The sequence below is a fragment of the Channa argus genome, chromosome 9 (genome assembly GCF_033026475.1).
Source record: "Channa argus isolate prfri chromosome 9, Channa argus male v1.0, whole genome shotgun sequence".
NCBI classification, from domain to species: Eukaryota; Metazoa; Chordata; class Actinopteri; order Anabantiformes; family Channidae; genus Channa; species Channa argus.
The window spans coordinates 20,059,104-20,084,834 of record NC_090205.1 but is presented as its reverse complement, the minus strand read 5'-3'; the positions used below and the strand labels follow the sequence as shown (position 1 = coordinate 20,084,834).

Sequence of the window (25,731 nt, the reverse complement as noted above, 5' to 3'; positions counted from 1 at the left end):
ATGCTTTTGAAGTAAAAATTATATCTGTTAGAGCTATGGCCTAAATGTAAGTGGTTTTGTTATCCATCTGCTAATTCACTTGCCCTTTTTAGAAATCCAGTTAGCAGTTAATGAGCTATCTTGTAATGGAGAGGTAAGTGGTTCATCTATTTATCAGACTCAATTTCAGCACCAGGAGCTGTCCACAGTATCTGTTAAATAGCTTGGAGAGATCCAGAATCCATTTTCATGAGACTCTCTCCACCTGCAATTACCAAGTACAGTAAATCGAGGTAATTTTGCTTTGGCTTTGTATTTATATTGTAGAATCACCAATAAATATAAAAACCATTGATGTTTGATATAAGTTTTGATATATATAGGGGAAATTCTGTATTTAATTTTCAGCTTGGTACATTTTCCCTCCACAGCTGGTAGTTTTCAACTGGTACCATTTAAATTCCAATCCCTCCTTTTCAAAATCATTCTGAAGAATCAGACCATCACCTGGTTTGTTATCAATGATCAGCACAGGCTTTATCTTCACTGGTTGTGAGTGTGATAAACCGTAATTTGTTGTTGTCTGTTGGAAGGAGATTTTATGTATTATATTTACAGTATCCAATGTGCTGATCCCCAGAGATAGATATAAAAAGCAAAGATGCAAATTAGGAAAAAAGAAAAAAGAAACTAAATAAGTGGTTGAATATAAAGCAGAATCGATCTAAATAACTAACTAGGTGACAAAACATTTAATATTATTTTTTAAATAAATAAGAGATGTCAAGGATAAATAATGATATGATATAATGGAGCACAAATAGAAAAATAGACAAATGCACAAATATACAAAGAGAAAGAAGAGGTGAGGGAGATAAACAAATAGAATGTTCATTGTATTACACCATTTCAGCTCAGATTCAAATCTCATTTGTTATATTTATTTTTCATAGAAACATCAATACCACCGTATAGTTATTAAGACCAGTGTTGCATTATGTCATACTTTTGTATATAGAAACTGCAGTAAATTATAATATAAATAGTTAAAATATTATATATGTCTAAGAATTTGTAATCGTCATTGTATTTGTAAGGCATCTAATGCAGCACATATTTAATTTGACCAAAAAATAAATTGCTTAGTCATGTAGTAGGTAGTAAACAACATTGATTGTGGTGTGTTGCTTTTGTCCTTAAAGAGGATAAATAGCAGTAGTTTGTGTGAAAATGTGGGGAACAATCTGTCAAGATCTGCAGTTTGAAGCAATAATAAAAATCAGCTGTCCCGTATGTCTGTTAGTTTACCTGTGGAGCTTCCTCTCACTGTGTGAGGAAATATTAGCTGAAATCTCTACAGCTCGACAAAACACCAGTGAAATAAACAGGCCTCCTGGAGGAACGGAGAATCAATGTACACTAGGAGACTTTTGGTGGTTGTTAAAACTATCGTCCTTTGACTATAAATTGTTGTAAATAGATACAAAACACCTAGCAGGACTTCTTACAAAGTATTTAATTGGCTGATTCAGTCATATCACTAAAGCAGAGCAGACTATTTGTCATGAGAAAGAAACATTCAAAAACAAAGAATCAGCTAGAAAAAAGGTGAAACACAATAATATCCTAAGCAACAATCAAAAGTTATATTTCACTTAGACAATAATAACTCATGCACAGCTTTCTGTAAATATTTTTATTTCCTGTTCCCATATTTTGACCTTACAGTAAAGAACTGATGAAATTTTAATGGTGGAGCTTTTCCTCCACTTTACCAGCACTAAACAAACACAAACAGACTGTTTACCATTCAAAGGTATGTTGAAATGCTGGATTACGGCTTGGTTTACTTTATAACATCTTTCTCCATCCTTTACAGTTGATCATCTTTGTCTGTTGACACACAGGTTTGTGCCTCTTAATTTGATAATGCGAGATCAACAATGGGATTTACGGTGACATGCAAAAGAATAAGACACTATTGTGAAGATGGTTTAAATATGCAAATAGCACATTGTCCAGTAAAACAGCCATTTACCTAATTAATTAAAATAAATGGCCCACATTTTTATTCATATTCCCCATTCTAAAACATTTTTTTCATTTTATAAAATGTCTCTTTCATCATGGAAAGCATCCTACTCAGTGGACATTTCATGTTGTAATCCGTGATTTTGATTACTGAGCTGTTCTAACACACTAAGGACACAGAAAATAGTTCTGGGAGAGGGAAAATGGTAGAATAAAAATAGCATTTGCAGACACCAGCACTAGCCCTCATAAATCTCCGCAACACTTAAGCTGCAGCAGCTTTTCTTTTTAAGCCATACTTATTTTACCACAGCTTTGACACTTGGCAGGAAGGTCTCACATTCTTTCACTCCACAGGTGCAACTGTCTAACCCCAGGATGCCCACTCTACAAATTACATCCCCAGACCATCCACTGGTGTGCGGCAGCAGTTCAGGAGCCTGATCCGAGCATTGCTGACGAGTGTGCCCTTGAAGCGCAAAGAGACTGTGGATCGATTGCAGGATTGCCATGAGCTCTTACTGCTACTCACATCACAACCACAAAGAAAAAAAAGAAAAAACAATTTGGTGTGGGCATGCCCTCCTGGATATTAATAATTGAAAGGTTTCTTTGGTCACTTCAGGTTTTTGCAGGGAAAGAGGGGCTATCCAGATATTTTCAACCCACTGTTCAGTTCCCCACCCACCACCACCCTCCAGTTGACTTCTAGTAGCGGCATTACACTAATTCAGTCCAGTAACCTTCTGTACCCTTCATTTGTCTACATAGCTGCAAAGTGTGATAGTCTGAGATTACTTGTTGAAAATGTAAAAAGCACATTAAGCTACTAGAAGGCAATTTAAATTTGGCTCCTCTACTTGAAAACCAGGATCCTGTGGGAGTTTCATTTAGAGATGGAGCCGTTCATTCTGATGTTGTGAAACATAAAGTATAGGTGCACATTCAATAGGAGCAAGAAACTCTCGGCAATTCAACAACCATGGAACGAACAACTTGTATCATAACAATACGAAACTGCTCTATAACTGTTCATTGCTTCGCAGTCACCAGAGCTCACTTTGGGCGATTCTGCTGATATCTGCTGCTGGCTTTATGAACACCATCAAAAGACACTATGCCACAAGAGACCCCTGTGCAAAACAGCAGATGCTGTGTTTTCCACTCCTTGAAATATATTAATGACACTGTCTGCGAGAGGAGCTGGCTCATCCCATAGAGATCCGGTCTTAGAGAGTGTGGGCACTGACCTGAACAACCCACCCTTCAGTCTCTCCCCAGGGCGCCTTCATGCACATTTACTCACGGCTGGGACGAGGTCACGCTGCCCTTTTAGTGCTAACGCACACAGCTCCGACCAACGGCAGCACACTGACTGGAACACATACACAACAGTTCACACAGGATGTGTAGTCTCGGAGCAGTCAGATATGACATGCGTTCACCTGCGCTAAAAGACAAGAACATTCAGACAGCACTAGTGCTCTGAATACTTGAGCACGGCTCCTCACACGTACAAACACACACACACAGAGGGCTCATCGTATCTGCTGATTCTCCTGTCACCCTCTCGGGGGCTGAGAGCTGAACTACAGGTGTGCACTCTTCCTGTCTTTCATTTGCTTTGGTTTGTATGAGTACTAGCATCTTCCTGAGCATGCTTCCCCTCAGCCAGCCACTTATCAACAAACTGTTTAGGATTCAAACATATACAGCCTCTCTCTTGCTTTTACGGCATTGTTCTCTCGCCCCGCCACTGTCTCTCTTCGCTTCTGTCAGCAACAATACTGTACCTCTCTCTCAGTTTTATTGTTGCCCAAGCACAACACAATTTAGCATTTACAAATTCAAACCCAGTGCAGTGCTAAATTATAATCTTGTACATATCTAATAGCTTTGATGCAAAGCCCCTTGTTTTGGAGGTATACAACTCCTAGACAACAACTGCTGTGAACAGCTGATTGTAAAGAGCCATCTGCAACAGAACTCGGTTAATTGGTTTTGACTGAGTGGATATAATTTCACTGCTGGCCCATCTGTGCAATTATCAGTTTTAGTATTGATCATATCCCTTTGTTGGCTAACTACAGTATTTGTAGTATATTCTGTGGCTACTGTGTATCAATCCTTCAATTTCACAAAATCAAAGAAAGAGAGAAGGATGAGAACAGTATTGTACTGTGATGACAGCTGAAAAGAGGATGCACGTTTTCCTGTTCACTAGAATATTCCACTCCATGCTTTACAGAGCAGTTGCACTGTGTTACAGCAGCTATCACGATTCACCTGTACATTAGCGATTTGGTGATTACTGTGGTTAAGAGTTGGGTCTTTACATTAAAGAACAAGGTTGGTGATCTTCTGTATTTTTTGTATTGTCTACCAATCTTATATTCTACAGACTACAACCAACAACTGCCTGAAAACACCTCAAAACAAACCAACTCACCTTAACTTAACTGCAAATCATTGAGCCACACCATCAAATTAGGTGACATGTTCCTTTCATACAGAACATACATGTACTGTACATAGTTTATTTAGTGTATAAACAGCTCCAGACTCTGGAATGTAGTTTGTAAGGCAGAGACAGCTGCATTATCCTGCCTCGTATGAGCTGGAGTGTTCAGAAAAGGAAATACAACAGACAAATGCTGAGAGGGACAGAACAAGCCCATCAAATGTGACCCATACAAACCTGTGGGATACAGAAGTGTAATGCGGTGCCTGCTATGACAAATACCTGTAGTTTCACGTTATAATAAGACAACAAAACTCCCCTAAACCACACATCTATACTTGTACTCTGCCTCTTGTATTTTTGAACAGCTGACCCCATTCAACATTGTTCACATTTATTTCACTTACATTTCCCCATATGTTTAGTAACATGCAAATTACAAGCAAAATTATAGTTATAGTATAATTAATATTTGATTTTAAAGACTGCCGTCTACAGTACCAACACTGTAAATATTTCAAATCGTATTTACTCATATTTACCCTCATATTTAGTCAGCCATACCTTTCTTCCCCTGTGGTTCTTTGCAGTTGTCATGTAGGCAGACACCCCAGGGTGACCACTGGGAGAGCAGACAGTGGTGCTGGCAGGGGATGGAGCAGTGCTGGACAGCCGAGGGAGGCTCTTCACCAGCACACAGCCTGGCATTCACAGGCCTGGACACTGAGCAAACAAAAAGAGAACAGACAGGGATGGATCAGGATTGAATCAACCTAAGGCACATGCATGGCTACCATTGGAAAACCTCTGGCCACCCCAGTGGCAGAGGTTTGCACATGGTTTTATTTCCTAAAACAAACTATTTCACCTCTCCCTCTTTGGAGCAGTACTCTGTTGAGGAATTAGTCTGATGACATTGGAGATAAAACCAAATCAGTTCTTATCAGAGCAGTTTCGAACATTCTCAATTATTAGTCTGATAAAAAAAAAAATATGGTAATGAGCTCTTGTTTTATCTCACTTACAGCCACAGTCATTGTATTTCATGCAAAACTTAAGATCACTGCCAAAAGTTCAATGAGTGTTCAAAATGTAATGTTATATGTTTTCTAATAATAGAAATGGTAAAATACATCAAAAGAATCATACTGTATAATTAGAAAGAAGGAGGGAATTTAGAAGAATAAACATCTGGGGGTGCTGGGTAACGGTGACAGGAAGTTGCTTAAGACGAAGTGTGCAGTGTGTTTTGTCTGTGTGGCTAGTTCGTGTCCATCTAGAGACTGAGGTCAAGCTGCTGCATTAAATAATAGAGAGTTTAAAAGCTGCTGCTTAATGCCTGGGAAAAAGGAAGAAACAGGGATGAATTAACGGACAAGAAGACTAGAAGAAAACAACAGGCAACTGAATTCATCAAGGTGATGCTTGTTAAGGCCTGGGATGCTACAGTGTGTTTACCAAATGTGTTTGACAAGTCATTTTTTAGTTTGTTTTTCTGGATTTGCATATCCTGCTAGACTGATGTAGGGATTTATGGGGCCTAAATGCAAGTTAGTTGTTTAATGCTACTTAGCTATGTGGAGCTGATGATGTGAGGCATGTGGAGCACTGTGTTTAAATTGTTGAGAAGTTACTTTCTGTTAACTGAAGGAAAAATGAATTTCTAAGGGATATAAATACAAAAACTATGTTGTGTTTTATTGTGTTTTGTTCTTTAACCATTGTTTTATTTATATGCTCCTTGCTTTGCTTTCCGTGCAGTTGAATTGGCTTAGGGTTTTTAGGCTTTTTATTTTTATGTTTAAGTGTGTAGGCTGAAAACCCCAAGAAGTGTGACAGCATACTTAGAAACAGGTTGGACAAGTGAGAAGTGCACTGTAGGCATAGTTGACGTTATTCTGTAAAGTGCCCTGAGATGACTTTGTTGTGAATTGGCGCTATATAAATAAAGTTGAATTGAATTGAATTGAATAGTTGGTGTCTAGGTTTTCAAAGCAAATTCTGAGGCTGATGAAGACGGTACTGTAAAGTGTGTTCTTCATCAGTTACAATCATTTCTAGATTTGTCACTTTTGGATCATTTTTGTGGCATAAGTTTCACTACAAATATCATCCTCTTTACTGTTTTAAACACATTAAAAACTAAGAAAGAAAAAGCCAAAAATAGTTTTTTTATTTAAATCCATGTGTTTTACTGCAGGCTAATCTATATTTCTTTACATAAAAGTGGAGTTTCAATGTAAAAAAAAAAAAAAAAAAAAAAAAACAGTATTTCTCCTAAGCAGGGAAAACAATGAGTTAAAAACAACAAATGAATAAAACCATAAAGAAAAATGAAAGCGTGTGACTGTGACTGGTACGTCCCGCTGATATTTATTACTGCACCCGCAAAGCAGACAGGCTAGATCTATGGTTGCACATTTTCTCCAGTAAAAGACCAAAAATGAAACAAGAAAAGTTTGTCATGATGAAAAAGAATAATATTAATGGTAGTTCAAAATTCTGAGGAAATAAGTCAGCGTTCCTCTGTTTCAGTCCCGATTCACTCTGATTCTTTTGAACATTTTCTGTACGCTGATATCAGTGAGGAGATCTGGTGGTGTTAGTAATGGTAGTAATGGTTATACTTGTCAGCATTAGTGGTGGTCATTGTGGTGGTGGGGGAAGCTGTGTTGGCTTTTTATCTTATTAATTGAATGGTGTTATCTTCACATTTTGACTTACTTGACTTTTGTCTTACCATGTGACCCCTATAAAATCCACGGGCCAATCCTTGGCCACCTTATTCAATATTTTTGGTAGGCACCCCTTTTGTAGGTGATAGATGATGTTTGTGTGTGTGTGTGGATGCATGTGGAAGGAAGTATCTTTAGAAATAGAATTCTAACAGAAATGTTGTGCATGTTGTGAAGAGAGTAAAGAAACATTACTAACACTGGATGTAATTTAGTTCTGATTAGAACAACAGTGATGTATACAGTGGTAAAGGCTACAGCTTCACATTGTGTACAATGAAGCGGGATAAATTTAGCAAAGCTTTTGTGGAGTAAAAAAATTAAATAGAAAAGTGAAAGATCTGAAAGAAAATTGCTCTTCACGTCTCATGTCTAGCTCTGGAGAATATTAGATGGAGCGCAGCGACTGGCTTATGGAGTAAACAAGGAGATATTGAGGAAAGACATGGCATAACCAATTCACTGCTAAACATGGCTGGCATCATTTGTAGATCACAGAACAGATCACAGCTCTGCCACCTGAAATGGGCTTTGACATTAGTCTCTCACTCCGAATAAGAGGGTGTTTTTTGCCTTTGCACAACATGGGGATTTATTCAATCTAATATTCCATTTTGCGGCACCTCCACACATCATTGAGAGGCAAATTTCCATTTAAATGAAAAGCCAAAGAGAAATTCACTAAATGTCCATTGTCCATTTTGTCTTTTCACCAAAAGTAATTTACATGGTGTTTGATACCCTTTGTAAAAATTAGATGCTTGCTTAAGCACATTGATAAAGTGCTTGATACAGATCTTTCTGCTTTGTTCCCTAAATTGCGATTTCTTGTGTTGATCAATTGCATTACTGCAATACACGTCTAACAAGATCAAACTGTTGCCAGAGCAATTCCCTCTCCATATCACAGGCATGAAGACATATTAGCTAAAGCTCCGAGGGTCAAGTCAGGGTAAACAATAAAGCTGATGTATCGATCTTTGTCCCTCACATCCGTTGGTTCAAAGAGCTGTCCTCATTGATATTCTATACTATGATGAGAAATTCACTGCCCAAATACACCTTTGATCATATTGCATTTCTCTGCGCTCATCAGCTGAGTTAAAGCAGCTACTACCAAGACATCACAGGTATGAAGGGAAGACTTTCAAGTGTCATCAAGACATTATTCAAAAAACATATATTGTTGACGGTCAAATTATGATGATATTGTTGTTACTGAATATACCCAAAACTGTGATTCAACCTAGAGCTAACTTGTTCTAACATTTGGTTTTTCCTTTCTCTGTGCAGGAGGTGACAATTTTCATTATTAGCAAATAGCAAAAATGAAGTTTTTATTTTTTTCATCAAATTTAGCATATTTAACCTTGAGTTTATTTCCATTCGTTAATGCTTGCTGTATCCAATTAAAGTGCAAAACAATGAAAACACAGCAGTTTACATGCTTTTCAAATGTTCATTTCTTTACTCAATGCATAGTTAAGTGCTGCAAACAAACCACTGTCTTAATACTGCATGTGCTTTAATAGCAATGGGATCACAACTAGCTAAGCTGATTAGGTTCAGAGGGGGCCCTCAGGGACATTACATTAGATACAGCTGAAATCAATTTAACCTGCAAGTTAATGATAATTAACTTTTTATTTTGTATCCTGAGAGACATAAGCTGCACAGTATACTGTGCAGGAACAGTGTCTTTTACTTTCTCCAGCAAGGGGATTGAAGCAATTACATTTCTCTTTAAATTTCAGGGTTTTTGTTTCTGTAACTGGCACAAATGACATAGCAATTGTGTTTTATTATAGTAAAAAACTATTATGGATTAAGTAAGTATACAATAGTGAGATTATGACAGGCTCCATTTTATTATACTGTGTGTACTGTATAAGTAGATAAGAAGGTTGAATAGTGTGTGGAAAGTTTTGAGACCAGAAAAAACTGAATCCGTTTCATTCAGACCAAGACATAATATTTGATACTTTATTAATCTTAGACATATGCATTAACTAAAAACGTAATTTTCTGTTCTTAAACCATAGAGTTTATTTCAAATTGTTGCCAAAACATTGTGGAAAAAAAGAAAAGATAATTGGCTGATCTGTTTAGCCAGCGCAGGTCATCAGATATGCACAGCTATCAGGTGAAAGTCACATTTTCCTCCTGCATCACCCACCTGTCATTTAGCACCTGCGATGTTCTAATGCCACTCCAGGGATTCATTGAAACAGAAGAAACAGCAGCAGTCTGGCTGAACAATTATCACGCCCGAGCACAGACTTCCTGTCAGCACTGCCTTCAGGACAAAAAACTGCAACATGAGATTTCTCCTTTTGAGTAACTGGAACTTTCTTCTTTTCAAACTTATTCTTCACATTGACTGACTTTGTCAGGTCATGCCTCCTGTCTGTGCTTTATTACCGCGTGTTAAATCTTCCAGAAACTCACATACCGTAAGGATAATGAACAAGGGAAGAGATGATCAGTTTCCACTCAGTGTTTAAAGGAAACTAATTCCTTCTCTTTTATTCTTCAGTACATGTGGCATAGCTGATTTACTGCAAAAACTGCACTACACGTCTGCATTGGCCACATTTCTCAGTCTCAAAAAACCCTACTTTACTTATTTTCTGCTAATACGTATTTCTTTTACAACCCAACAGTCACAATTACACAGATGCCTGTATTTTATAAGCCATGTGCTACTGTTTCCTCTTGCCTATTAAAGTGATTTAGCTGGTTGGATTTCTTTTCCTTTTCCTTTCACACTAGCATTAATGGGAGGAGCTCAGGGAAATACTAATTTAAAGTTTATCTGTTATAAAAGTTGTCTTTGGATGCATTTTGAGACAATCTCTGTGTACTGCTAATTTAAAAATGTAAAATTTTCAATTGAATAATTCTTGGACTACTACAAATGGAAACTACTATGTTTTAGTACACGTGAGTGAGATTTTAACAAATGTTTTTGTTCATTTCTTTAGTCTTATAATATATATATGAATAGTGTGATATGTTAATTGTATGTTTCTTAATACAGCAATTTTCAACCTGAGCAATAGACCGTGATTTATAATTGCTCTTATTCACTCACGCAAACACACAGATCATTGGCAATGAAGCTGATGCTAATCAGCAGTGTTTTGGGCTTCAGTCTTACTTAAGTGTTTTTTAGTGTGAATGTTATTACTTTACAAGGCTTCATTATGGGTTTTAAGTCGGCCTAATTTGCACAGCACACCAGCAAATGCAAATCAAGAGTAGACTTGACATGGCAAAGTTATTTAAATAGCGCATTTCATGTCAAAAGACAACCTGATGTGCTTTAAGCAGTGAAATAATGGCATAGAAATCAAAACAAACACCAAAAAGGAAATCACAAGAAATAAGAACATCATATGTTTTTACTTAAAAACTGTAAATGAAATTATTAAAATGATTAAAAACTATTCAAGTGGGGCTAAATCAGACCTCGTAAGATCTGAGTGTATTTAATCAAAAGCAATAGCAAACAGGTAGGTTTATAGTTTGGATTTGAAAGTTAATACTGTTCCTACTCTGAGCTATTCTGTCTATTTATTCCATGTTTTAGCAGCATATAAGCTAAAGGCAGCTTCAGGATGCTTACTTTTGACTGTTTGGGAAAGGGGAAGTCCAGAAGCTGACCTCAGAGCTTCGTAGGCCTTATACCAGATCAAGAGATTTGCTATGTATCTAGGACCACAATCATTTAATGATTTATGAACAACCAGTAAATGGTAAATGGTCTGCACTTATACAATGCTTTTCTACCTTATCTGCTGGGCAAAGCGCTCTACAATGTTTCTTCACATTCTCCCAATCACACACTCGCACACACACACACAAACACACACAGATGACAGCAGAACTGCCATGCAAAGTGCTAACCTGACCCACCAGGGGTAACTTAGGGTCCAGTAACCTTCCCAAAGACACTTTGGCATACAGTATGGACACCAGAGACATAAGTCAGCATTAGTCAGCATCAGACATTAAGTCTCTCATCTCTGTGATATTTAAGGAGATAGTGGTTTTGTTATTGTTATCGTTTGTTATTTAATGTGACTAGTGAAATTTAGATGTAAGACCAAGATAACACCTGCGTTTCTGGCTTGATTTGTGCTCTTCAGTGACAGTCTGTTAAGGTAAGTACAGACTTTAAGCCTTTCTTTGTCAGCCCCAAATACAATAATTTCCGGTTTGTCCTCATTTAACTGGAGAAAGTTTTGGCTCATCCACATACAGTTGGGAACAAAAGTGTGCATCCTCTTATATTGAACTGAAATGTCAAAAAGAGTACAACAACATTTTTATATTTAATCTACATTCAGAAGATTAAATACTATGTAGACAACAAGTACATCGAGTAGATTTGTCTTTCAAGAAAAATAAATTGATATTATTTATCACTAGGGATGCAAACTTTTTTATCTATGTAATTTTTAATATATAACGATAACATTTTATATGTATACACCCCTTGTTATGATTTTGTTATGATGAACATCTGTTAATGATGAATGAACATTTTTACTAGCTGAAGCTGCATTATTATTACGTTAGAATTGTTTGAAAAAAAGATGTGAACTTAACCCCCAAACTTATCCTAATCATAAAAGCTAAATCCACCCAGTATTAATACAGCAGCAGGAAATGCTGTGTGTGATAAATGTTAAAATCACTGGTAATATTTACACAGTAAGTTATGAAATATTATCTGTTTACACATGAACATGTCCATGTAAAACTGCTACTCCACCTCCTCTCCTTCTTGCTGTAACTACATCAAGGAATTTGATGTTGGGAGGAGCTGAGTCAAAGAAACCTGCTGGGCTGTTGTCTTCATCTAACCTTGTTTTGGTTAAAAACACCAGATTGAGCTTGGAATTAAAAATAAAATCATTAATTAACCCTACATTAAGCATATTTCTGTGAATTCAGTCAGGATCAGGTTCAAAGTGTGTGTGAGTTGATGAGGAATGACAATCAGGTTTGTTAATTGTGCAGACTGAGCTAAATATGTTTAGTTGCCTCCATCTCTAATCGTGACAGGGATTTTAAATATTACATGATCGGAGGTTGGATCACATGGATTTGTTTTTTGTGAAGAATAGTGAATAGTAAAAAGCTCTGTCTTCTTAAACAGGAGGAGGTTTTAAATGACTGTACAGCAAGAGCAATGTTCAATGTTTGCAGAAAGGCTCAGCTGTAGTCTAGGTGAACATGGTGAGTTTTGTTGTGAAATGAAGTGAACTATCCACAACCTTGTAAATAATATTGTTAAAATTACAGTGAGCTTTCAGCTAGATATGGATCTGCACAAACATCTTTCCTCCACAAAGAGGCGTGTTTCCTGTTGTCTTTAACAGCTGCTTATCAATGTAGGCACAGTAGCAATGTCAGTCTAGAATATACCTAGTAAAATAATATTCAGAGAGGATTTGGGAAGCCACTCTTCAGAGACATGCCACACCTGTAGTGTACTCTACTATATTGAAACACATTACATTCCAGCCGGAAAACCAAATTCCAAAGCTGCAGTGGGCTTGGGTTGGGGCTGGTATCTATCCATCTTCACTCTGCTCTGTGGATTGCTAGCTTTCAACATGGAATAAATGTCGTGTTTTAAATAACTTAGAGGCAAAATGAGTTATTTCCCATGCAGAATAGTGGGTCCTTGTTGTTTTAAACCTTATACTTTACAGTATGTTGCAGTTCAAGCAAACATGCATCACTTACAGTATGTCTCAATGCATTAGCATGCTTTTAGCTGCAGCAACACTGCATACATATGTTTTTCACCTAACATACTGTGCTCCTAACTTTCACCTTATGCTCAGAGCTTAGTTCAAAACCAGCGCAGAGTTTACTTGGAATTTATTTATAGTGTATCTTTTGAGTCACTATGTGCTTACAGCAAGCTCTGGGTCAAATGTGATAAAGGTGATTTTTCTCACCCTCTTTCCCGTGATGTGGTGTTGAGTCATCAGGAACTTGAACACAGTAGGTCTTCCTGGTCTGGATCCCCCCTCCACACAGAATACTGATATTTGCCAGCTGCTGGTCCTGCTGGCTCAGTAGAGGAAAGATCCGACATTCGCCCCAGTCAGTGGTTCTCCACATGTACCTTATAGAGCACAAAGACATGCACAAATATTTGCAGTGTAAACAAGCAAACATTAGATTAATGCAATCAATTTGTAGCATGTCTTATAGTGTTTATGTATTTTCACAAAGATAACTGAAATTCATTAATGAGCAAATAGATAAATGATTGAATTTCGAAGGGAGAAAATATCATTAAAAAACACAACAATGCCAGTTGTTTAAAGTTGCACAAAGTAAAAGACAAATTAGTGAGAACCAGATCCTCTATAATACCATGTAGAAACGTAGGGGCGTGATTGTTTTTATTTTGAAACTTGAAAAAAGATACTGTTTGATTTCAAGTATAAAAAATGCAGTGGTGCAGAAAGCAATGATATTGCAGTTTACTAGCACAACAGCCTGTAGTAATCTATCAAATGCATAATTTCGGTAATGAGTTTTCCCTAATCATGTAAATCCTCTGTTCTCAGGCACTCCGTGTAGATTTGGCAAAAAAAAAAAAAAAAAAAAACACTAAGCAGGCCGGCAGGGAAAGTAATTCTCTGTTGACTACTTTGTTTATTGTACGTAATAGTAGCTCAAGCCTATCTTAACTCAAACACTCCTAAACCAAACGGATGCTATTAAGTACTTGTTTGTCATCCATGTCCGTTGGGTCAGGAACAATAGTACATGAGGTTGTTTTAAGTGCCACAGGATAATTGAGGTGCTGCCAAAATTCTGCACAAAGTAATTTTAGTAGTGAAATCATGAATATTTGTAGCCTCTGGGCTTTCACTCATAATTATTCAGGTGAAAAAGCTCAGAAAAGGTAAATTAAAAAATCATTATTTGGTTTTAGCGTTTGACATTCTCTGTATAAACACCTGCATCAGGAGTCTGCACATGAGCAGAGCTTTTGTTTCTGTGGATGGGGAGTTAAATTTGAATTACCTAGGGCAGTTTGGAAGTAAATCTCCTATGATGTTGCAAGCTTCTTTTTCCTCGAGCGTGGGACATCGTTTCCCCCCACTAACTGGGATCTGTGTCATGATCCGTGAGCGCAGACGGTAACCAGGAGACAGGTCAGTGGACCGGCAGGTCTTTGAGCAGGGGCTCCATGATGACCAATCTGATGTCTGACAGCCTTTGGGCATCACACATGCCTGGAAGGTCAGGGGGTAGGTATCCTTGGTACAGAGACTGCAAAACGAAAATATATGAAAAAGGTTAAAGAGAAAAACGACCTACTTCCAATGAAGAGAGCTGCAGTACAGGAGAGATGGAGGCAGAAGAATTGCGTTAGTATAGGATTCAAACAGACTGATGGACAGATTATATGGAGGAAAAATCTGCTGAGAATCTTCTAACGGCTATTTAGATTTCATGATTTCACCTTAACTCCAGCTCACTATGTTTAAAGCTATTACACAGAAAGGTTGACTTTATGTCCAGTCAACCTTTTACACAAATGGCAAAAAGATCTGCGACATGCTCAGTTAAAAACTATAAAAACAAGTGTTATTCTTGTGTAATTATAGCTTCTATTGTTTAATTTAGAAAATGTAATTAGTTAGGTTATTAAGATGTGAGTACAATGCTCATTTTAGAATTTTACTTTGTAATCAGGCTGTAATTAGAAAACAGAATGAAGCAGAACTCAGGTGGGAAATCCATATTCAAAAGCTTCAGTCCCACTTTGTAGTAAATACCTTGCTAATCAGGCACTGTACAGTAAATGGTCCCTTCACACTCCAACCATAAATCCAGTGAACCTGGCTCATCGAGGACAATATGCAAATCTCAAACACATAACACGATACCCAATTTTATGCTCCTTCAGCTCAAATGGCAGGGGAAAAACAAAAATCATCACATAAAACCAGGCATGGTACTTAATCCAATACTGTACATTGGTTATGATCCCAAAAGCAGCCGGTGCTTAGCTTTCATCCAGCTCAACACAATTCCATTGTATTGCTTATGTCTAATAAATATCATAGCAATGCTGAATAATAAATATGTTTCATTCCATGAATGGCAGTTGCCTACTGGCTTTAACAGTTAGCTAACAGTCTGGTACGTACTGGTATTTAGCTGGTTTAATACACACGACTTTGAAATGATGTTTATGACCGTATGTGTAGGTATATGTGTGTGTGTGAATGTGTGTGTGTCCTTTGTTTGTTTGTGAGCAGCAAGAGCAGGGACAGAGGGGGAGACTTGACATTTAACCCAATAGAGTCTCGCCACAGCAGTGCTTTATCGCAATGTGCTGGTAAATCGTCAGTTTTCACATAATCTAGTTATAATTGAAAAAATAACCACCATCAATAGGAAACAATTGATTATATCCCGCTCATGTTACAAAACAATACGAGTGTGGAAAAACCATTTAAACGATCAACTCCATTAGGGGCATTTGACCTGACAGACACCCACGTTCAGCTGCAGTGCTTTCTTACAGCTCAGTGGAAAAATAGATTAATGTAACACTAATCCAGTTATCTGTACAGTCCTGTTCCCCAAACCAACTGTAATCCAGCTCTTCTCACGCAGCCTTCTTGCTTTCATCATAAACTAGTGGATCTAGAGAAATGCCCGAGGTGCAGCACCTTGCTGTATTTGTGAAGCTTACCTCAGCATTGCATTCTTGCCATCACTTCTTGTGCACCGGACTTGTCTTGTCTGGTATCCCACCTCCAGTTCCCATGACATAGGGTTCTTGTTGTGTGCATGAGCGTGGTGATGGGGATGAGAGCGGTGGTGAGAAGCCAGGTGGTGAGTGTGCAGTGTGACTGTGTTATTCTCATCGGAGCCAGTGCCAAAGTCCACTGTGGTCCGTCCATTCAACAGGACGTCCTTGTCATGGGCTAAACGGCACCCACTCCAAGATCCTACTTTAAGGCTGTACTGGTACTCGCCCTCCCCAGCAGGGCAATCAACTGGGTTAGAACAAGTCCTGGTCTCAGTCAGGTTAGGGCAGTTTGCCCCTCCATACATCGGCGTGGCCAGGACATGTCGAGTCCGATGCTGCAGGCCAGCACTGCAGGTTTTGCTGCAACTTGACCAAGAGGTGAAGTCTGAAACCACACAGTCCTGGGGGCAGGGAATAAGGCAAGCCTGCTCCACGGTTGGTTTCTGGGAAAAGAACTCACATATCCTTGAGGTGACTGTGGTACGGTTTGAAGTGCGTACACAGTGGACTTTGCGCTTCTGGATGCCATGTTGTGCTGTAATACACTCAGCTGCCCTCAGCTTGAGCTCATGCGAAAAGAAAGGGACAAGAACACAGCTCCCCCAGTCAGACACCTCCCATTCAAAAAGGTCCTGGTGCCAGTCACAGACCTTAAAGCAGTGCCGCTGGCTGTCTGGCTTGTCCATGTGCTGGCAGTGGGAGTGGTGGCTTGTCCAGCCTTCTGTGTGAACACACCATATTGTTCTTGTCTGAAACCCACCAGAACCACACTCCTCTCCAATACAGTGACCCCACTGACCTGCAGCCAAGAAAAGACACAGGAAGAGGGTATTTTCATTAAAAATCTGAGCTTTAAAAAAGAAAAAAGATGATTTAAATTGCAGCTACCTGGCAGCTCGCAATCAAGCACAAATCAAGGCCGTTCACTTAACCTCCATGATTGCTTTATTCATGAACTGAGGATGAAAGGAACAAAGCAGCACAAAGTAATCCAAACCACTGGCGGACATCAATATAAAAAGAAATACAAGGTTAGTTTCTTGGTCACAGAGGAGTAGATTCACAAGTTCTTGATCCCAAACTGATCAATATCTACATAAGTCACGGCCAGCAGCTTGGTCAAGAATTACACTCTTTAAAAAGGATAACTGGATTTTATTTCCAATAACTATCAATGTCATTTCCTCTCACTGGTGAAAGAACCCTGTTTGCGCTGCTCTCCAAAATATTTTTTTTCCATTAGCAGCGATGAGAATCCTTACTGGACATTTTCGAAACACCTGCACACAACGTGCAACACAGAACATTCATATTCTTTTTGTATCCTTTCATAAGAAATAGATCATTTAAAGAAACCACAATGTGTTGTTTAAAAGTTAAATAAGGCTTTAAAAGCAAAAATTAACGAGATGCTTTAGTTAATGTGAGAGGCTGTGGGCTTATTTGTTAGTCCCATGTGTGTGTATGTACTGTGTATACACCAGCAGAAAACGTCAAATCTTAGTCAAGTATTTACACACGAACACTTTACAAACACACAGACTTTTACACACCTAATTTTCCAGTATCTACCAGGTTTCAATCTGAATGATTCTGATTAGGATTAAAGTGTTATTCTAGTTATTGACATGATAATAAAACATGTTTAAACTTATTACTGAACCATTAATTAATATACTTATTAATATTATTATATTATTATATCTCCCTTGGAAATGTGAAAGTAACATGCTTCCAGATCATTTGTTTAAGAGGTAGGTAAACTATAGCATAGGTTAACGAGGGCAGCATTTTGCAAAGGTGTCAGCATAATTAACCTCCCTTAATTTGACCTCCACCCTACTGTTAGAGATCTTTAGTACAAACTACAAATTTTTATTTGAAAAATTCCACTAAACCAGTCAATTACTGTATGGCATTTCACAGTAGCCCAACTCTTGGCTGATTTGGAGTTACTTACTTCCCATCACTCTCCATGAAAACACATTCACACGCGCACACACACACACACACACACACACAGTTATGTTTTAAAAGGCTGTGGCGATTTCATTTTTAGGTATCCACCATTATACCTGAATAATGATGTGGGTGATTTCTGCTGTGTGAAGCAGAGCTGCTCTCGATAGTCACTGCTTAGTAAGATCAAAGAATGTGTGATAAAAACACAGCAGATGAATAGTAAGTAATTTTCTAATTCTCTCAAAAAGTAGAAACTAGATGTACAGTTTGGTCAGAGGAGAAGGAAGATTGCTGATGACTTTTTTCCTGCTGTGAAAACCTAAAAGCTTAAACTGTGCTACTTACATGAATTCAAGCTGACCACAGCCTCAGTTTTTATTAAGAAAAAAGTAAAAATTTTAACTGTAACCCTTATGGGGAAGATTTGATACACATCAAAGGTTGACGGTCTGTATTTAAGTTGCAGACTGAAATACTGATTATGCAGGAGCACTTGTAAAAATAACAATAATAATACTATTAATAATGGCATTTTTTGTGGAATTGATCTCTATATTCTTTCAAATCAATATCAGAACATGCTACAATATTGTAAGCCACACAACAATAATAGCTGCACATCATGTACATTTCAAAAACAGTTAATTTAATAGCTCTTTCATAAAATGCTAAATTAGATTGTGATTCAGAAAATCCAGAAACAGATTTATGTACTGTTAATTAAATTTGTGACCCTCATCATTTGGAAAAAGATGCAGACATAAATCAAAATAAGACAAAGTGAAATCAATTTGCTGATATGTGGTTATCTATTGCACCTCTGTCACGTTCACATCTCATCCAGTTACTTTGCGACATGCTATGAAAAGGATAATTTGATTCATTTCTTCTAATTGGAATTAAATTGGTGTAATAATGAGATCCTACTGCTTCCTAAATTGCTTTTGAATGACAACTGGGTGAAAAATGTTTAATGCCTTTTCATGCCAGAGAAAAATGTTTTTAACGCTTTGTTCCCTGGCCAATCCTTGGTCATAACATCATCTTGAAGCAGTTGCTTTTTGCCTAAGAGGGCATATTTCAAACTAAATTGTTTCATAGTTCATCGAAGCAAATCATTGAGTTTATTCATCTTGGCTTTGCAGTCTTAATGGGGACTTACAGTGTGACTAACATCATTATTTATTCATGTGGTTTCTTTGTCTTATACATCAACTTTGCTTTTTGAGCAGGAATAATGCTGAAACTGAAAATGTCACCCAAATGGCCTATTTTAAAAGGTAAGAATTTACCTTATTTATAAAGAGGTTTCATACACAAGAAAGAAGGCAGAAGGATCTGTCCTTTGTGTCAGAAATCATTAGGACATGTTAATAAAGATGCCACAGTGTAATAATACATGAGCATCTGTGTCTGACAAGGTATGAAGGCTATAGTATATAGGCTATAGAAGAGACACTGTAACAGGACTGTTTGTATTATTATTCTTTTGTTTTCATTCACATTTGAGCTCTTTGCAATTTGCTAGGTTTGCCATGCAATTATATGGTTTGCCTTTTAGTGACCTTTGCCAGAATTAACACGAAGGACAACACCACACATTATAATTGGGAAAACCACATATTAACTTGATTGGAGATGTGATGGTAGAATAGAATGACCCAATTAAAAGTCCAGAGATCCAGATTATTTTCTCAATAAACCTTAAAAAAAAAAAAAAAAAAAAAAAAAAAAGTGCAAGGAGTGTAGGTGATCATTAGGTGAGCTCAATGCTCAACCGGGATCTGGGAAGACAGGAGAGGCAAGTTAGTAATAGGTATGTGCAATACAGGGGACCCAGACGACTCTGGAGGGCAGGTCTGACCCAAAAAAGTGGAAGGTCGGGTGAATGCACTTGTGAGATAGAGTTTTATCGCCATGGGATTAACCATTTTGGAAATGGGAAAAGGCCCGATGAACTGGGGACAGGAGCCAGTTTCTTGAACTCTATCTTGAGGTGTAGGTCAGTGGTAGATAACTACACTTTTTACCGGGGTGGTAGAAGGGGGCTTTGGAGCAATGTCTGTTGGCCCCTCTGGTGTAATCCTGGATGGAGCATATTAAGGTCTGTCAAGCTCTTCTCCACACCACATGGTAGCATCTAACAAGTGCTGTGGCAGACGGAACTGTAACCTCTGATTCTACGCTGGGGAACAATGGTGGTTGGTAGCCACCACAAAACGGGTCATTCCCTTGGTGGCAGATGAGAGTTGTGCGCATACTCCATCCAGTTTTTTTTTTTTCCAGGTTCTCAAGCAGAGCGTTCTAGAGCCGTGGAGCAGCTGCTGAGAAAGCTCGGTCCCCCTTTGTCTGGAGGGGTAGAAGCAATAAGTGTTGGTGGAACGAAGGTGCCTTGTCGTAGATTTTGATGTGAGGAGATATTTAAGATATTGTGGGGCATTTCCATGGATGCACTGGTGGGTATATAGACATAGTCTCAATTCAATGCGAAGGTAGATGGGGAGCCAGTGAAGTGTCCGGAGAACAGGAGTGATGTGCTCATGTTTCCGCACCCTCCAACAGAGTTAGAGAGGGTAATTGTGAGGCCAGAAAAGGAAATACAATTAATGGGTGAGGAATGAAGCTGGTGGATGCTGCCAATTAGAAGGGCTTGGGCTTTGGTGCTGTTCAGCTGAAGGAAGTTCTCCTTTATTGAGGCGTCACCCATGCCTCAATGTCCTCCAGGCAGAAGGTGAGAGTTGATGGAAGTGTCGGTGAGGCCGGGCTCAATCTCACGTAGAGCTGAGTATCATCAGCTTAGCAGTGGAAGGAGACTCCATGCTTGCCAATGATGTGGCCTAGTGGGAGGATATAGATGTTGAAAAGGGTTGTCCCAAGAACCAACCCCTGTGGCACCCTACAGATAATCAAATGTGACTGAGATTTGTCATCCTCTAGGGTCACATACTCAGCTTTATTTGTGAGAGAGGACCCAAACCACCCCAGAGCAGTGCCAGAAAATCCAACGATATGCTGTAGAATTTTTTTTAGAAGGAGAATTTTGTGGTCAACTGTATCAAAAGCGACAGTGAGATCCAGAAGAATGAGAAGTGATGGGAAACCCTGGTCAGCAGCCATTAGGAGGTCATTGGTGACCCTTAAAAGGGCTGTCTCTGTGCTCTGGGAGGGGCGGACACACACACACACACACACACACACAGTATAGCATTTCCCAATGTTACTCAGGTTTCGTCTCATAATCCAAAGAGCAGCAGTTAAGATAAAAAGTGCCTGTTTCCTGTAGAGTCAATGTGAGTGTGAATGGTTGTCCTTCCTGTGCAGTCAATTCAAGTGTTATTATGGGAAGTTATTTTTAGCCCATTGTTATGGATTGGGAGATCATCTACTATATAGTGACAGTTATGATAAGGGAGAAATTTGGGACATAACAGTCTAATTGGACGCAGAAAAATAATGCAGGACGTGGAAAGGAATTGGAAGGCATTATATAGTTTACTGAATCATAAAGTAATGGTGGAACAGGCTTAGATGCAGGACAGAGAGGAGTGCACTGCAAAGGTGACTGGAGGAACAGGTAATGGCGTGGAGATCTAAGGGAAAGCGAGAAGGTAAGTAAAGGCGAGAGCGCAAGGAGATTAATGGTGGCAAATTCTTACAGGGAAGTGGGCGGGTGGAGATGCTCTGCTGGGAAACTGGACGAAGGACCCAGCACAGGTGATGGGCGAAGAGAAGAGGAGAACTAAAGGCAGCTGAAAATATCAGGGAGAAAAGTAACAACAGAGGCAAATACTAAGTAACAACAAAACAGAAAGTAAAAACTAAAAGAGAAACAAAAGAAACACAACAGTCTTCGGTTTTGCGCAAAATCTGTGTCTAATACATAGTCCAACGTTCATCAAAATCCACTGAAGCTGTGTTCTCAGCATTCAGCACTTACTGCAAGACATTGCAGGGACGCAGAGCAGGAGATTCTGGAGAAACTCTAGTCCAGTGTCCAAACAAAAAAACACATAGGAAAAATCAGGACTCTCAGGAGGAACAACGGGCAGATTGATTCACTGGAAGCAGGAAGACATTCCGGGAGAGAGGAGCAGGTAAACGGGGCATGTAAAGCAGAGGCAACAGGTGAAGCGAGTTGGACTAATTAAGTAGTACAGAGGGAAGAAAGAGACAGAGGGAGATCAGAGCAGAGAGGAGAGATAGTGGTGATCACCCGGACAACACAGATCCGTGTCACAGCCGTGAAACATTAGTGGCTGTAGTAAATGTTACAGGCCTCAAAATTGCATTTGGTGATGTATTTTAACGTTTTCACCGTCTTTGTAGTGCAGGCATGTGGAGCAGGTACCTAGTGGCCCACTGCAGTGTGGCAGATGATAACAGATGACGTTGCAAGCCTTACCGGAAAAACTGGTAGAGCTAAGATGAGCAACCTTCAGACAGTAGATATGAAATTTAAATTTATGAGTAGTTGTATCCCCGCTTCCAACTTTACTGCTTGGTGTGAGTTTAAAAAGACTTTACTCAATTCAGTCAAAAGAGAGAAAAAACAAAAAATCTTATATGGGTTACACCCTAAAATAAACATAAAAGTCTCCCGCAAAAATAGATATGAGCAAAATTCACAGTTGTGCTTTAAGACCTTCACAGTCAACACAGTACGAGTCCTTCCTGTTCTCTCAACTGAGTGCACTGCTCTTGTGGTCACTGATGGCACTCTTTTATGATAACCGCTCTTCATCACCCTTGCTCAGTGGTACTCTTTTCAAACTGTGCCAGGATATGTGTGTGTGATTTATGGAGGTGTGATTGGGAGTGATTCTGCTGCCAGGGGAGCCAGCTAACACCAGCACTAGTTCATCTCCAAAGCTCTGAATAATCACTCTCTCGATCTGTCAGCATCAGCATCTGTCAGCCCCTCAGGAGGAACCAGTCGCCCCCAGCTCCTTCATTCCTGTCGCACTTAGTCACCTTGCTTACATCTCTAGGGGGCTCCAGTACTCACGGGGCTCCTGTTATATTTGCTATTCCATTTACATCCTGATAAAAGAATAAAACTGAATAAGCAAGAGGCTGAACAGACTATGCTACAACACAGGAAAAGACAAAAATTAAACTCAGCCAGTGTTGCGTGACTGAACATTTATTCTCATTTTCAGCACTGTTCAGCTGAACCCTTAAGTTGGACAAATGATAGCAAAGCTACACAACAGTAACAAGTAAAGCAACAATAGTAATCTCTACTATACCCTGAAACCAGACAGACAGAGACAAAGAGCATGCAAACAACAACGCAGTAAGGTATTTGTTAAGAAGGATTGAGCAGTGCTCCATGACAAAAAGACTGAACTCAAGTTAAATCTTTTGTCTATCTGGTCCCTTTAATAGCATTGGTAAAAGCTTACTGAGTCAGGGTGAAAAATTTTCCCAGCTCCATTTTACCATTTTGGATTTTCGGAGCATCAAATCTGTGATGTTTACTGGCACAGCTTGAAACTTTTACACCCACACACTTTGGGGTTTGTTAAATTAAACACTTGCAACTGACTCTAAACAGCAGCTGGATTTTAAATGACCAAACAGACTTCTGTAATGACAGGATGGCATTTATTTAGTCTGCCATACTAATTCAATGTGCCACAAGACAACTTTTTCGAGCATTTATTGATGGTATTGATCCGTGCTTTTTATGTTCTGCACTGTCTAGAACTGTATGAGGACACATCAGTTCTCAGTAGCATCCATTACTGTAATAGTAGCAGAACAGCAGCACCACACCTTTAATTGTATGCTTATTGACATGAGACACAGTTGGTAATTTACTACAGTGACACATTCTGAGGCCTCATCGTGTTTTTTTCTCTCTCTGCAATGCAGTTTTTGAGTATTTTCTTGACAAACATCTGCTGAGTTTTCTCACCATCCATCTTCAACTTCTCTTCCCGAGTTAAGTTTGACTGTTTGGATACATGCGTCCTTTGTCACAACAATTTTTAATTAAATGATACCTATGCCACTGAGCCTCATTATGCAGAGAGCCGCTCCCCCATGCCACACTTCCATCAGCTGTAATTTATGGGCAGCGAAGTGCATCCCCAATTACAATGTTCATATATGCAGAAATTCATCAGATTATCATCAGGCAGTCAATCCATCTCCAGAAAGCCTGAATCAGCTTGTTTTAAACCAAATGTTTATGAAACAGCTTAGAAGGAAATTTGTGAAATGTGAGCAAATAAAGTTTATCACCAAGGAACAAGTCTGAAGCAAGTCAGGTGATTATAAAAATCACGTACAGCTAAAAATAACATTTTGGTGATGATAACAAGATGAACAGCTATTGAAACAAGTTGGACCCTTGTGCTTGAATATTAATAATTTATTTTCATAAGTGCCCAGTAAGTGAATGCATTATAGCATTTTTGTTTTACCGCAAGATGCTCATTGCAGCTTGCAGTATCCTGAGGCAAAGCATCAAATGAAGCTTCAGTATTCCACACTAATGAATTATATACTCTGGGGCCTGCAATACTATGCACATGGCCCCTGTAGGCTTTTGTTGTAATTTGGCATTCGGCAGCACCGGTGCTAGACCTACGTGAATGCCTGATCATTAACGGAATGGCCAGCAGTATAAACAAGACAAGACCAACAGCAGCCGCTGAGTGATGTGATGCCCATTTGAGCCAATCAATTACTAACAAACCATAAAACAAATCCCTCTTAAGTCAAATTATGTAACTTCTTGAATAAAAGTGTCAGTGTGAAGAAGTTATATAAATTTGCTTCTTTTAATGGAAATCTGATAAGTGGTGTCCAAGATATTATACATGATAAATGTACAGGTAAACAAATGCACAAACTGGAACTGGTCCAGGGTTCGCCATCTGGTTCCGCCAGGTCTGACAGCTCCTAGACATGGTTTTATATTCTCTATAAACCATTATGCAAGAGGACACACCAACTCTTCTGCTGTGATTTATTTCAAATCAATATCGCTGTAAATCATAAAGAGGATCATTTTAATACCAGCATGAAGACCTCTAAATGAATAGTCAATCATACTTAGTCGGTATTAGCATGCTTGATTCAGAAAACGTATCACACTCTATTGTCAGGACAGTATTTGAATCACACAGCAATGAGAAAACAGAATAAAGTGAGCCTATAAGAAATAAGTGCAAGGCCTTTCTGATACTGTATGCCGCACTATATTGAAAGTACAACCTCAGTGAAACACCTGTGACCTTTGAAACAAAAGTCATTGATCACTGCAACAAGCTGACCGCTCAAGTGATTTCCATTACAAGCCTGAGTGAGTGAACAAGATTATGAAATGTTCTGGAAATACCAAAGTATTCTCAGTTTTTGCCTGGGCTGTGTCTAATATAGTAGGGTGCGACATGCATAGTAAGGAACAACAAGTGTCTGAATAAATGCCAAAATCGTAAGACTTGAGAAATATTACATCCACTAATTCCAATGAAATATTGATGACTTAAAATAATTCATCATGAAGAATACATTTACATGCACAGTTTCTATATGTAGAGGACTCCTGCTTTACTTAAGGTTATAGTTGTACTCTGGACTACAACACCATGTACACATTATCAGAAAATGACTTAAAACTGCAAGATTCAACTTTGCAAAAGAAAACGAAGAACAGAAACCTGATGAATATTGGGAACACGGTCTCTGGTCTGATTAAAAAAAAATAGTTTGGATTAGTTTGGTTGTCAGCGCCGTCCGCCATT

General features: G+C 38.7%; 1 protein-coding gene across 3 annotated transcripts in view; it reads right to left on the bottom strand.

The window, feature by feature from the left end:
- thsd7ba (thrombospondin, type I, domain containing 7Ba) overlaps nt 1-25,731 on the bottom strand; it is a 168,115-nt gene that overhangs the window by 74,451 nt on the left and 67,933 nt on the right. For all 3 annotated transcript variants that reach the window (XM_067516850.1, XM_067516847.1, XM_067516849.1), the window contains exons 4-7: nt 15,953-16,811; nt 14,269-14,517; nt 13,185-13,354; nt 5,036-5,194 (exon numbers count right to left, since the gene is read on the bottom strand). In XM_067516850.1, the coding sequence (XP_067372951.1) occupies nt 5,036-5,194; nt 13,185-13,354; nt 14,269-14,517; nt 15,953-16,811 (1,437 nt within the window). The remainder of the gene's footprint in view (nt 1-5,035; nt 5,195-13,184; nt 13,355-14,268; nt 14,518-15,952; nt 16,812-25,731) is intronic.